Genomic DNA, 12529 nt, shown 5'->3' on the forward strand with positions numbered 1-12529 from the left:
TTTATGAAAAAGAAATTTCAAAACTTTTGCTGTTTAGTATGAAATGTTTACAGTTTGCCGAACGCAACTGCATTTCAAGCAAATTCTCTTGCAAACACTATGTATTTTATACAATAACAGTGCAATTTGTTATTTATAGATTGATCATCTGGCTACAGGCAAACTTTGAAAGCTTTCACATACAGTGCTTTTATTTTAAGCTTATTAGTGGCTTCAGATACAGAATTCAGATTTGTATAGAGGCTGCTTCTGTATGCCTGGTGGATGAGCATTGTATAAACAACACTGGTGTGTGGCCCTGAAAGAATCCATTCTAATGCTTGGCTCAAGATGTTAATTGCAAGAACATTGGAAACTCAAAGGCAAATAAAATAACAAGTGTATTTGTGCCAACAGAAGCTGTTTTGTTTGTTACTCATTCAATATTAGGTATTCAGCAAGATACGTGAATGGCAGAGACAAAGTTTATTCTTATTAGCCATAGAGAAGAATGAATATTTATTATTGAATAAACTCTGACTTTTGACATTCTCAAAACCTCCAACTCCATAATGATGTGTTGGAGATAGCTGCGTTGGCCTGACTGCTTATTATACCTATGCTGGCAGAGAAAAACAGCGTTGTAACCTATATTGGTACTTTGCTTTGTGTATTACGTTGACATACGTATGTGTATATTTCTATTCCTGTCCATGGGAACATTTTACAACCAGGCTTAGTTCCCTGTGTAAATGTATTTGATTGGTGATGCCTGATCCTCCAGGATCAAGCTGTCTGTCTCATTGAAGGTGTCACTTTCACCAGAATGATTGGCATTTTTTACTCTGTTTAGCCGAGATTGCAATCGTTCATGTTCCTTTCTCAACTCTGAGTAGGAATGGGAGAAAGTGTGGAATATTGATGTTGCAGGAAAAGACATGATGAGAATCCCACTGAGGATGCTGCTCAGAGCCACCATCTGGCCTGGAACGCTCCGTGGTACCATATCTCCATACCCCACGGTGGTCATTGAAATGATAGCCCACCAGTAAGAAGCAGGTATGCTTGTAAATTCAAGCACCTTCCCAGATTCATTCTCGGCGAGATAGACCAAAGGAGAAAACAGAGTGACAGCCACGCATAAGAAGAGTAAAAGCAGGCCAAATTCCCGTGTGCATTTCCGAACTGTGAGGCCCAAAGTCTGCAAGCCCAAGGAATGTCGGGCAAGGCGCATTACGTACAAGATCCTCAAGGCACGTAAAACCCGTAGCACCAAACCAACCTTCTCCAAATATGTGTTGCTGCTTGGCCTGTCGTCCTCCTCATTTGAGTCATCCTCTGAGAAGATGAGGGAAACGTAGTAGGGTGAAATAGCCAAGAAGTCAATGATATTTAGGGGTCCTTTGAAGAACTGACACTTGCTCCTTGCCTGAATGAATCGGAGACAGAATTCCAGGGAGAACCAAGCCACACAGATGGTCTCTATGACAAAGATGTAATAGCACTTCTGGGAACACTCACCCTGACACAAAACAAAAAGATAATTAAAAGAACAGTCTGTGAACCAGCATCCAAAAACACTAGGGAAGAAGCAGTATGTATCTGCTTGAGTCACTGGTATGGGAAATGAACAAATCCCAGCTAGCAGGTAGTTGTATGGCAGCCGTCTTTCAGTGGTGTATAGCTGATAATAAGCATGTGAAATATCTGAATGAACAGATATATCTACCTGCTTATTTTTATTATGTTGCTTCTTCCAGTCCAAATGAATGAAACTCATCTCTCTATAAAGTCTTGGCATGCAGCCTGTAAGTCCCAAATAAGTCCCACTTTCTGCTCTCAAACAGAAATTAATTTAAACTTGACTGGTTTATAAGCCAATACAAAAATCAGTTTCTCTTCAAAAGGAAGATTAATGTTTGAATGTCTCTGTAAACTTCTGGTGCTGTTCAATGTATGGTGCTTTCACAAATGCTGTGTACTCTGGTGTAATTAAAAGTGATTCAGAGGTATTCATTAAGTCATCTGGATCCTTAGCTCAGTTATGCCATATATAAATCTTGTTTCTTTCTGTATGTGCAGATGTTTTAATCTAAAGGAAAATAAATACCCACTCAGTAGTGGAACTTACCTTGAAGAATCCTCTCCCGGTATTGAGACCCCAGGCTACAAGCAATACTTTCTCAGCTTTTATATCAAAGGAATTGCTTTAGTTGAACTACTTTGGATTCACATTTTTTTATTTTCCTGAGCTAAGCTTAAAAATTGAAACTTCTTTTGCCCTATTCCAGTGAAAAGGGAGGCAAATGTGAATTAATTTGTAATGTGATTTGGGTGAGCAAGAGACTCCATTGAGCTTTGCCCTTTAGCGATGGGCAGCCACTAGGCCATAGCCATCCAAAGAGCGAGCTAACAGGTGTGGACACATTGGGTACAGGGACTGAGGTGTATCTACTGCCTCCTTCACATGCAGAGTGTCTGCTTTACTGTATTCCAACTGGAAGAAAACAAGACAGGTGCTGCCACTATTTATTTTGCCTCATAGAAGATAGGAAATAGCAGTGAAAGCGGAGTGTACTGCTTAGCAGCTGGCCACCTCCCCCTGAAAGGAACATATTGTTTTTAAATACTGATGTCACTGCTTTCTTACACACCCTACCCATCCTATTGATAAATACATTCCTGTACCGGTACAGAGAACTAATATGTTCTGAATAAACCCAGTCTTGTGATTGGCCTAACACTGTTTTCTTTTGCTTTTAAGCATTGTGAATAAGTCTATTGAAGAATGGCCCCTAACAGGTACTTGTATGGTGTTTCCACAGTGGCGTGCTGCTATTCACATTAAGTTCTTGAATCAGTGCAAATATTTGGATTACAGTTATAATCCAAAACCAGTTCAAGTGAACTGGAGTCTTTCATGGACTTTGGCTGGCTTTGAAGCAGCCTTGTGTGCTTTTCTTTGCTGAGCACATTATCAAAATACTGGCATACAAAGTGTGTGGGGTTTGAATTTTTGGTGAAGATGAGAAATCTCAGCTATAACTGGAAACCAGAGAAAGGGATTCACTGGTATTGCAACCCTTTGAGATTCCAGACTGGACTCAGATTATGAGTTGTCACTGCGTGTTCCGGAAAACCCAAATGTAGAAGGCAGTAACTTCATTTTAGATTTTTAAGCTGCTTGCAAATTAATATTTAGCAAATAGCTCTTTCCAGCTACAGCGTTGGTACATGAAGGCTTAGCAAGATTAAAGAGTCTTCTCCTTGTATTCTTGCTGAACATTGACTTGCATCTCCGAGATGTTCACAACCGCAAACGATGAAACAGAATAAGGGACAATGAAGGAGGATCTGTGCAGAGAAAGAACCTCCTTTTGGGAGAGCAGAGTAGCTGTGCGTTATTCAGGAGTAACTGCAGACCCTCAGTTCATGAAAGGCTCTTTTGTAAGCTCTGTAGAATGAAGTCAAGGCTGCTGTGTGCATCCTTCCTGATAGCCTACATACCCCTACTACTAATTGAACTTACTACCAATGTTCAGTTACCCTCCACATTGCAATGTGAAGTTGGTATTTTAGTGTCCCTTGTGATAGAATTACTACTATTCTTGGGAGTAACAAGTCTTTTTGTTCAGGCAGCGTTTATATAATTTGCTATCTGAGGTTCCTCAGGTAAAATGGTAACATACCCCTTATGCATATGTTTTACCCTGTCTAACCCTCAGAACAATTTAGCTGTGTAGCACTGTCTAGGGATTTTTCTTCTTTCAGTAGGGTGACAGTAGACTGTCAAGATCATAATTTTTCTCTTAAGCATTGCAAAAGCTAATGAAGACTTGGCCCTGCTAGAGTTACGCATACAGGATCAGGTTATAGCTCCATTTGAAGTCATTGCCATGGCAGTGCCTAGAGTGCATTGACGTTTGCAGAGCTGCTGACTTGGCTTGATGAGATTGCTTGCAATCAGCAGTTGTGTTATGCAGTGTTCACTTTTTCTGAGTTGTAAATTATTTGTACAGTGCAGCCTAGACTCTGCACAGACCTGCCCGTGGTCACTCTAGTGATGTGGCCTGTGAATTATTCATTGTTCCCATCAAGATTTATTTTATTTTTTGTTAACTGGGCTGAATTTCCAGTACATCTGTTACTTATTTGCCTTTATACATTTACAGGTGACATTGCTCTCAGATCACCATGTAGCTTTCACTATTCATTCCTTGGAAAATACAAGAAAATAAATTTTATTTACTGGAAGTTTTAACCATTAAGACCTAGGGTGTCTTTTGAATTGAGTGTGAAGTTTCAAGGTGTAGCATTGTAAGGATTGGTTGTGAGATTTGTTTTCTTCTTGAAAAGAAGAATCTTGTGAGTTTTTTTTTCTTCTTGCCATCCTCGGTTGCCTCAGTATTCCCTGTGGAAAGTCATATATATTTAGAGAAAGCCATTTGTGCAGTCAGCTTCCTAAATGTGTATTTCATTTTTCAGAAGAGCATCCTTCAAATCAAACTTTTCAGGAACGTTACTGTGCATTTTATTTTTCCTTTGTGCGTAGTTGTGGATGTAGAGGATGGTGAGTTCTCCCCTGTTAGCACACTTTGTCTTTTTTATGTACTTTGCAAAAGACATTTCAGAAATTTTTGCATATGGTTCAAACCACAGTCCCTTTTTCTGCTGCAGCAAACAAAAGAATGGCAATATCACAGTCCCCAACACTGTGACTAATGCGGAGAATTCCATGCTTCATTTTTTCAGAAGAGACAGGAAAAGAAGGATGTGTTTGCTTCAGACATGCCTACACTATGTGAAGGCATGCAGCAAAAGCAGCCCTGTGTCTCTCAGAGGGAACTGATTTATACATTCAGCACAGTAGTTCTGTATGGAGGTGACTAACTCAAGCCCTAGAGATAATACAGCCGGGCTACCAGCAGGGCAATTTCACTCCATTACATAGTGTAGAAGTACTGTGATTTAGTCAATCCATATACAACGTCTGCCAGAAACTTCCAAGCCTCTTTCTCTGCCTGTCTGCTTATTTCTCTGTCACCAGTGTCTTGAAAGAGACTGGAAGACTGTCCCTATGGGATTTAATGAGAACATGCTCATTGATTTCACATTGGGAGATAAATTTCATCCAGTGAGTTGGTATGTGAATTTTTTATATATTATAAATATTTGTATGTATTATGTACTATATGTGACGGTTTATACAGAATATCCCTCTCTAATGTCAGTCTTTTTGAAGATTCTTGATCATTTTGAACATCCTGTTCAAAAGCAGCAAAAAAAAAAAAAAATCGTACGAGGGAAAAGAGGAAATACTAAATACCAATTTCTGTTTCTTCTGTATTTTTGATGATTTTAGGCCTCAGAGTGCTTTATGTTCCACTTAGAACTGTGGTCCAAAGAGCAGGCAGAATAACACACTGACTTTAAACACTGCCTTCTTACCAAAATATGGATGCCTCTATGTCAGTGGTAGATTTCAAATTTGCTGTTGTCATCAAATTCCCATTAGATCTTAGTTACTTTCGGTGAACTGGCAAATTATGGGCCAAATACTCTGATCCGTGAAAGGGTTTTTTGCTTAAATGACCAATAAAGGATTCTCTGTGCCACAAGAGAATATAAAATACCATGGTGTAGTAGAACATACAAAAGTTCCAAGCCAGTATGGTGTTGACTGTGAACATAAGGGGAAGATGAGGTTTTATTTAGAACTGACCACAACATATTCTGTGTGGGCTTTTTCAACAAAATAACACAACCCTGTTTTACACTACTGTAGTGTCAATCAGTACTCAACTATCATCGACTCTGACTGGAGAAGAGGTATCAAAAAGCCGGCAGTGAGTATCTAACTCTTTATACTTTTTTCATCCTGCAGATTTACTTTTGAACAATGCAAGAGTTTATCAGGATTTATGGAACTTGTCTCTAGCTTAAATTCTACAATGTGTGATATAAATGTAATAAAACTTGTGTCTGGTATTGATCGTACGTATGAAAAGAACATTTGGCTCAGCAATGAAGGAAACAATATTTTTTATGTAAAAAGATATATACTGAGTCTGATGCCTGAAATATTGAGTGATTTCTTAAATTTATAAAACACCTCAAAGAAGCAAAATGGCTGTTTCAAACTTCTGTACCACCAGAGGCGATAAGCAATTCATGCTTCCTTTTCGTTATTGCCTTCCGCTATATAAGGCAATGGCTTATTTTCTGGGTTCTTTATGCGTTGGAATGTTTATAGTGTTACAGTAAAATTGCTCGGTTTAGGGTATTTCTATTAACTTCTCTTTAGATATGAAAAAATAGGGTCATAATAAAATATAAGAATGGCAGTACTGAGTCCAGTTAGGCCAGTGCTCTATACCGTCAGCCTGAGAAAACAGATGCCCAAGGCAAATCTCCCAGCCTCTCTTTTCCACTTCAGAGCTTCCCGAGCTGAAGATGGCATCTGTGTAAGCAAACTCAATTGTTTGGCTGCTGCCTGTTGCGTGGAGACTCCCCTCTTTGCTTTGAACTAGGTTCCCGTTACTTTCACCTGATGTCCCTAAGCTCCTGGAAGGGACTCTGGCTACTTGATTGACATTTACTCATTTCCTGCCATTTGCAATTTTGTAAACCTCTGTTGCAGTCACTGTCGTAGCTTGTTCCCATCCTGAGGAATTCTGCCTGCCTTAGTCCTTGTGTGAAGTCATTCCATCCTTGTTGCCTTTCTCTGGCCCTTTTCCTTTATGAGGTGGAAGGGACTCGGGCTGCGGTTTTAAAGTGTGGGTGAACTGTAGGTTTATATAGTCAAATCTATATAATTCTATAATCAAGAATTCAATAAATTTTGCTTTTTATTGTGCACTCCTTACAAAAGTTTAAGCATGTTGGATCTATGTAGGGACAATACTTGGAATGTAATATTTCTAACAGTGAGAAAATGTGTGACTCTGTAAAGTGTTACTGCAGCTTTCTTGCAGTAACTTTTTCAAAAGGATCCAAAGTTCAGGAGTTCAGCACCTCCGAGGCCAGGACTGGCCAGGGTAACGTGTGGTAGCTAAATCGCTCTTCTCAACTGCACGCATAAGTTTACAGAAGAGTAATGTATTCACTAACTGTGAATTCAAGCTAGATGAACTTGAGATATGTGCCACTCACAAGATAAATAAGATAAATTTCCTGGCAAAGTGCCCTCTTAGTTTACCAGGAAACATTAGTTAAGGCATAATGACATCTAGGATAATAAACAAAACCAGATCTCGGAGTTATGCTGCACTAACCTACCTTACAAGAGATATAAATCTCATCTAGTGAAAATAATATCTTTGCATGCATCAATAATTGTAGCAATGCCCAGGGAGACAGAATCAGAATTTCCCCTGCGGAATTATATATCTTGTCTATCCACCTTGTTTTTCAGATGCAACTCACTGTGTTACATTTTCTAGACAAGGAAAAAATTTATTATTTATAGATGGCTGGATGAGAACACTGAGGAACTATTCTTATGCCTTCAGAATCTGCTCTGTGTTGACTATTTCTGTCCCACTTGGTTGTACTCTAAGACACTTTATAATTAAAGTATACTATGGAAAACTTGTTCTGAATCATTACCTGATCTACCAATTAACTTCGTACTGCCAAAGATTTACCCCAATACCTGTTGCAGTGGCTATTTACCCTTTACTCCATTGTAAGGTGTTTTTTCATAAAAGCTGAAGCAAACACAAAGCAGAGTGAGAACTTACATTTGCACATTGCGCATCTCAGTATGATCCTCTTATAAAATTGTTTGAGGATTCTGAGCATTTGAACCTGAGTCTGTCTGGCCTCCTAGCAGCTGGAGGCTGTGTTGCACCTTGATGGAAATGGTGTCAGGTTTTACCTCTGGTCCCCTCACCAGTATCAACTGCAGCAGACCTGTTCTCTCTAATCCTTTGCAGAGCACCGTGGAAATCAGTGGCACAATTTTGATGGCAAGGCAGCAGCTGACCGCCTCCCAGCAGGCTCACAAAGTTTGGCACATTTCTGAAAAGGGATATTACATCCCTGCCTGCTCTATATTGTGGCCATGGACTCTTCATGAATTGTTACTGGTTCTTAACAAAAAAACACCCCAAACTAATTCTTTTTAAGCAGTTTCTGGAGTGTAAAATGGGGGCTGAAATGATCTGGAAAACGTCAGAGGGGGGCATGCAAAGTTTCTCTTAAGCTGAGGAAAAAGAGGGGAAAAATTCTGTTATTCCCCTTATATTGGACGTGCAGTTCTCCAGCTGTATTGGGATGGGAATAGAACAGGTACCACCTTTCTGCCCTTGGTTCGACTGACTGGACTTCTGCGGAAGTCACTGGCAGCAATCTGAACCTGTTTTCCATGGGTTTAGATATTGTATAATTTGGGATTTTGCACAATATCTAAATAGGGTGGAGTCTGAGATGTAAGACAGGCAGACTGCAGCCTTTCTCATGACCTCCATTCTGTGCTGGCCTGTTAATGCTCTTCACGATGACATTAGTGATTTTAAGTGTTTCTTGTGTCAAATAATCTATTTCCTAGTTAAATGGTGAAAGTTGCACCAATGCTTGTAGAACACTTTGCTAGTAAGTACTGCTAGATCATTATATGGATTATTTCAGAACCATATCATCCCTGCAGAGGTTAATATTTTCAAAGCTTTAGAGTGGAAATCAACATCTACATCAGCAATATGTATGTATGTTGCTTATACAGCATACTTATGAGAAAAGCAAGCAATATTATTTATGAAGCCAAGTTGATAAAAGTCCTTGAACACAGCTAGAAGTCATGATTGAACCGCTGTATGCACACACTGTTATTCCCAGGGTACGTTTGTGCAACCCAGCTGGCTCATCATCATAAAACAAATGAGCAATGGACAGAAAGGATCTGAAACCTCTTCCCAGCTAGATCCACCCTAGATACAGTAGTGATTGCTTCCAAATAAAGGCTTTTTTGGTGTTCAGTCACCCATACTAAACAGTCTCAAAACAAAGCAGGGAAGGAATTCACAAAGCAATATGCTTGACTATTCTTGGTTCAGACTCCTGTTGGAGTCCTAAAGGGGAGTTTCCTTAAACATACGATCTGGACCTGCTTAGCACTCGGCAGTCGAAGGCTGGGCTGCCACAACATCATCCTTCACATCAGACGCGTGCCTGGCAGCGTGGCTAATGCAAGGTCACAATCCACATCTGCTAAATTTACTGTGGCATGTCCAGATTTGATTTGGCACATTCAAGTGCAGCCGGTTACTGCTCAGATCCTTCTCTCTGATCCACATGCTGTTTTGTGGACAGAGGCCAGTGTCCACTGAAGTGGTGGCAGATGGCATCAGTCTGTATGGTGGCTGTTGACCTGCCTTCTGCCTGCTTGTGCTATCCAACACTGAGTAGAGAGGCTTATCTCAGCAAGACTGCTCTTCTTGCAGTCAGGCCTTTTGGCCCACTCAGAGGAAAAACATTCAGCCCTTTATGTGGAGGATTTAGAAGGAAAACTGGTAGGAGTTTTCCTCTCTAAGCCCAAGGTTGACATTTCCTGGGCAGGGTGCTGTTTTCCAGCCTTTTGCACTTCTTAAGGTTATACATGGGCACTGCATCCTGGTCTACAGCTTCTCCCCAGGCAATTCCCTCCGTGGAAAAAAAGATGAGCTAATGTAATAGCGAAAAAACAGCCTTCAGTTCTTGCTCTTGCCTGCCCACAAATCCAAGGTAGTGGGTCTACAGGGTGAGGGTACAAGTCTAGGGAGTAGTGGGGGTCTAGAGAATAGTGAGGCAGATCAAGACCTCAGAGTAGGGAACTGAGATACCTAACCAGCTCCTGGCTGTTCTTATCCCACTTCACAGCAGGAAACGAACCGGTGCAGGGGAGAGATCCCTTTTGGCTGTAAAATGATGATTCGGTTAGTAAGTGTTGTGCCAATCTCTGTTCCCTGCGTACCTGGAGCTGTGGGATCCAGCTGCAGTGCTGCAGGTACTGCTGAATCACTGCGACCGCATTGCCGCTATTACTTGAATAATTAAACCATACTCTGCTGAATCAAATGATGGTTAGGGAGAACTTGAAAAGCCTATGCTATGGATCACTTCAGTACTTGGATTTATGGTTACAGACCGATGCAATAAAATCAAAAGGTTTACAGCCTGCTGAGAAAGAGACTGTAACCTGATTTACAGAATGATGAGCTTGTTAAAGGAGTGCTGCGTGTTCTGATCACAGAATGACTTCCCACTCACTTTGTGTTATGGGAAAGAAGCCTAGACTTATAAAAACAATACTACAACTAGTACATTTGAGGAAACTAAACTAATATTGGGATTATATTAATGTGGACATTAGAAAGAACATAAAAAGAAATTATTATCTCTGTATCCAACATGTAATTATCTCCTCTGGGGCAGAAGTGTAACTAAAATAAAATATTTCAATTAACTTTTAAGCTTGGGTCCTTATTCTGCAAACACTGTGAGAACCAGTCTGAAGAATTTCAGTTTGATTTAAACCAATTGGTGACCCCAGAGTGTTTGTGTTAGGAGAAAGATGTGGAAGTATTACCTTTCCTTGTTTTTTCTAGGAAGAAATTTAACACATTTCATTTTGTAACTGTGAAGAACAATGTAGTCAAAATGACAAGATATTTATCTGGGACTCAGGAGGATGACCTTCAATTTCCAGTTCTGCTGCTGGTTAAATAATTTGCCCTGTTTCTTCTCTGCTTCTTTCCTCACTGCACTTTAAGTTCTTTGGAGCAGAAACTACTTGTTATTGTACCTGTGTAGTACAGGGCATACCGCGGGGTCCCGAATATGATTGAATCTGTTATAAGGGAAAATACTAGTGCTAACAGGAGGTGCTGACACTGTGGGGATAAACACAACATATGCAGTTCATAGCCCTGATGCTGCAATGATGAAATTAGCAATTAGATTTGCTCAGAATTAAAATAGCAGATTGTGGATTTGACTGCAGCAGTAGACTGAAGAGTCCTCAAAGTTTTCCATAATATTCAGAGAGCACTTTCTGAAACACATACAAATTTAGGTGGTTGTTTATTTTTAATACTTGTTGCATTATTACTACAAACTTTGAGGATGCATTGATTTCAGATAGCATTTTCCAAAGACAGAGTGCCTCCCTCCAAGGAAATACCCATCTTCCCAGAGAAGGCATTTATTAAATAAACATCTGTGCTGAACCCCTTGAGGTGAGTGAAGTGAGGAAAGTGAACAGGATTTTTTCCTATTGTAGGTATTACAAACTTGAAAGCAGCAAAAGGGAAAAGAAAGTGTGATTCCCAGTGAGGAGCACATGTGCTGGCACATTGAATAGCAGCTGATTGACTGCCCACTGCCGAGCAGCTAGAACAGCTGGGTGTCCCCCCAGGGTAGCGTGCAAAGCCAGGGGACTTAGTGCTGTTGGGATACAGCCAAAACTGGATGAACATAAGGCAAACTAATAATGTCTAATTGTGCTTTCTGAAGACTGGACCTCGTACTGGCAAAGCCAGCTTTTGAAACCATGCGGAATCCATTTACTTTCTGGAGTGTCCAGGCTTTCTAAAGAAAATTGTTTTCTGTGGCAGAGAGGGTAAGCTGAGACACAGATGTTCAGCAGCGTCTACCCCCCACTGGTGCCCCTCTTTGGTTATGTGGAGCAGGGCTTAAGTAATGTGAACTTCAATGTTGTACATATTAGATTTAATGCTGAAATATGTAATTCTGTTTGTGGATACTTGGAAAACAGTTACTTACAACACGGAACTATGAAATCAGACTCTTAACATAATGGTACAGTTTCAAGGTCAAAGCTTTTGACATTACTGAACAGATATGCAAACCTCAAAAAAAAAAGCAGATCCCGTTTATATATATATCTCAAAGTCCCAGGTTTGAATATTCTAATTTCTGTTGTTTCATGGTTCTTTTTTCTTATATCTTTCTTCAATTGCTATTAATTTAACTAATTCAATCCACAGAGCAAATAAGTTAGCTGGATTCTACCTTGCCAAGTACACCTAGTAGACTGGGAGTGTTTTGATGCTTCGGTGAAGCACATTTTCTTACTTTAAAATGCTGCGATACTTTCATTGCTGATCAAAATGGTTAGAAGAAATCAGAATTGTACTAGATGACTAGATAATTTAGGACAGTGTGTGTCTGCAGTAAGTGTTCTGATAAGAACCCAGAAAAAGGTACTGAGCAGATGCAATAAAACCAAAGCACATCCAGCTTTATTTTGTTCCAAGTAATTTCAAGTCATATGTATATACCAATATATTTATAGATAGGCATGTACACATATGCCTTTATAGTCTTACGCTTTTAAATGGGCATTACGAGTGTTTCTGAAAGTCAGGATTTCATTAATCTCTTTGCATTAGAGCAAGTCATTCTGGGCCATGCTTTGTTTGTTGTATGCTTGTGTTAGAAGGTGAGTTTGAGCACCAAGTTACTGTGAAATAGCCCCGCTTTTCAGGTACATTCTGAATAGTGCCCCACTTCATTAGTAGTACTCGGAACTAGTCATTGAAAAAGGGAA

At 40.0% G+C, this 12529-nt stretch overlaps 1 protein-coding gene across 1 annotated transcript in view; it reads right to left on the reverse strand.

The window, feature by feature from the left end:
• Positions 1-715: 715 nt before the first annotated feature.
• The window catches only part of KCNG4 (potassium voltage-gated channel, subfamily G, member 4), a 17911-nt gene continuing 6097 nt past the window's right edge, over positions 716-12529 (reverse strand). Inside the window, exon 2 of the mRNA XM_009880940.1 lies at positions 716-1501. Within this exon, the coding sequence (XP_009879242.1) occupies positions 716-1501 (786 nt within the window). The remainder of the gene's footprint in view (positions 1502-12529) is intronic.

The sequence above is a fragment of the Charadrius vociferus genome, unplaced genomic scaffold, assembly GCF_000708025.1.
Source record: "Charadrius vociferus isolate BGI_N301 unplaced genomic scaffold, ASM70802v2 scaffold493, whole genome shotgun sequence".
Taxonomy (NCBI): Eukaryota; Metazoa; Chordata; class Aves; order Charadriiformes; family Charadriidae; genus Charadrius; species Charadrius vociferus.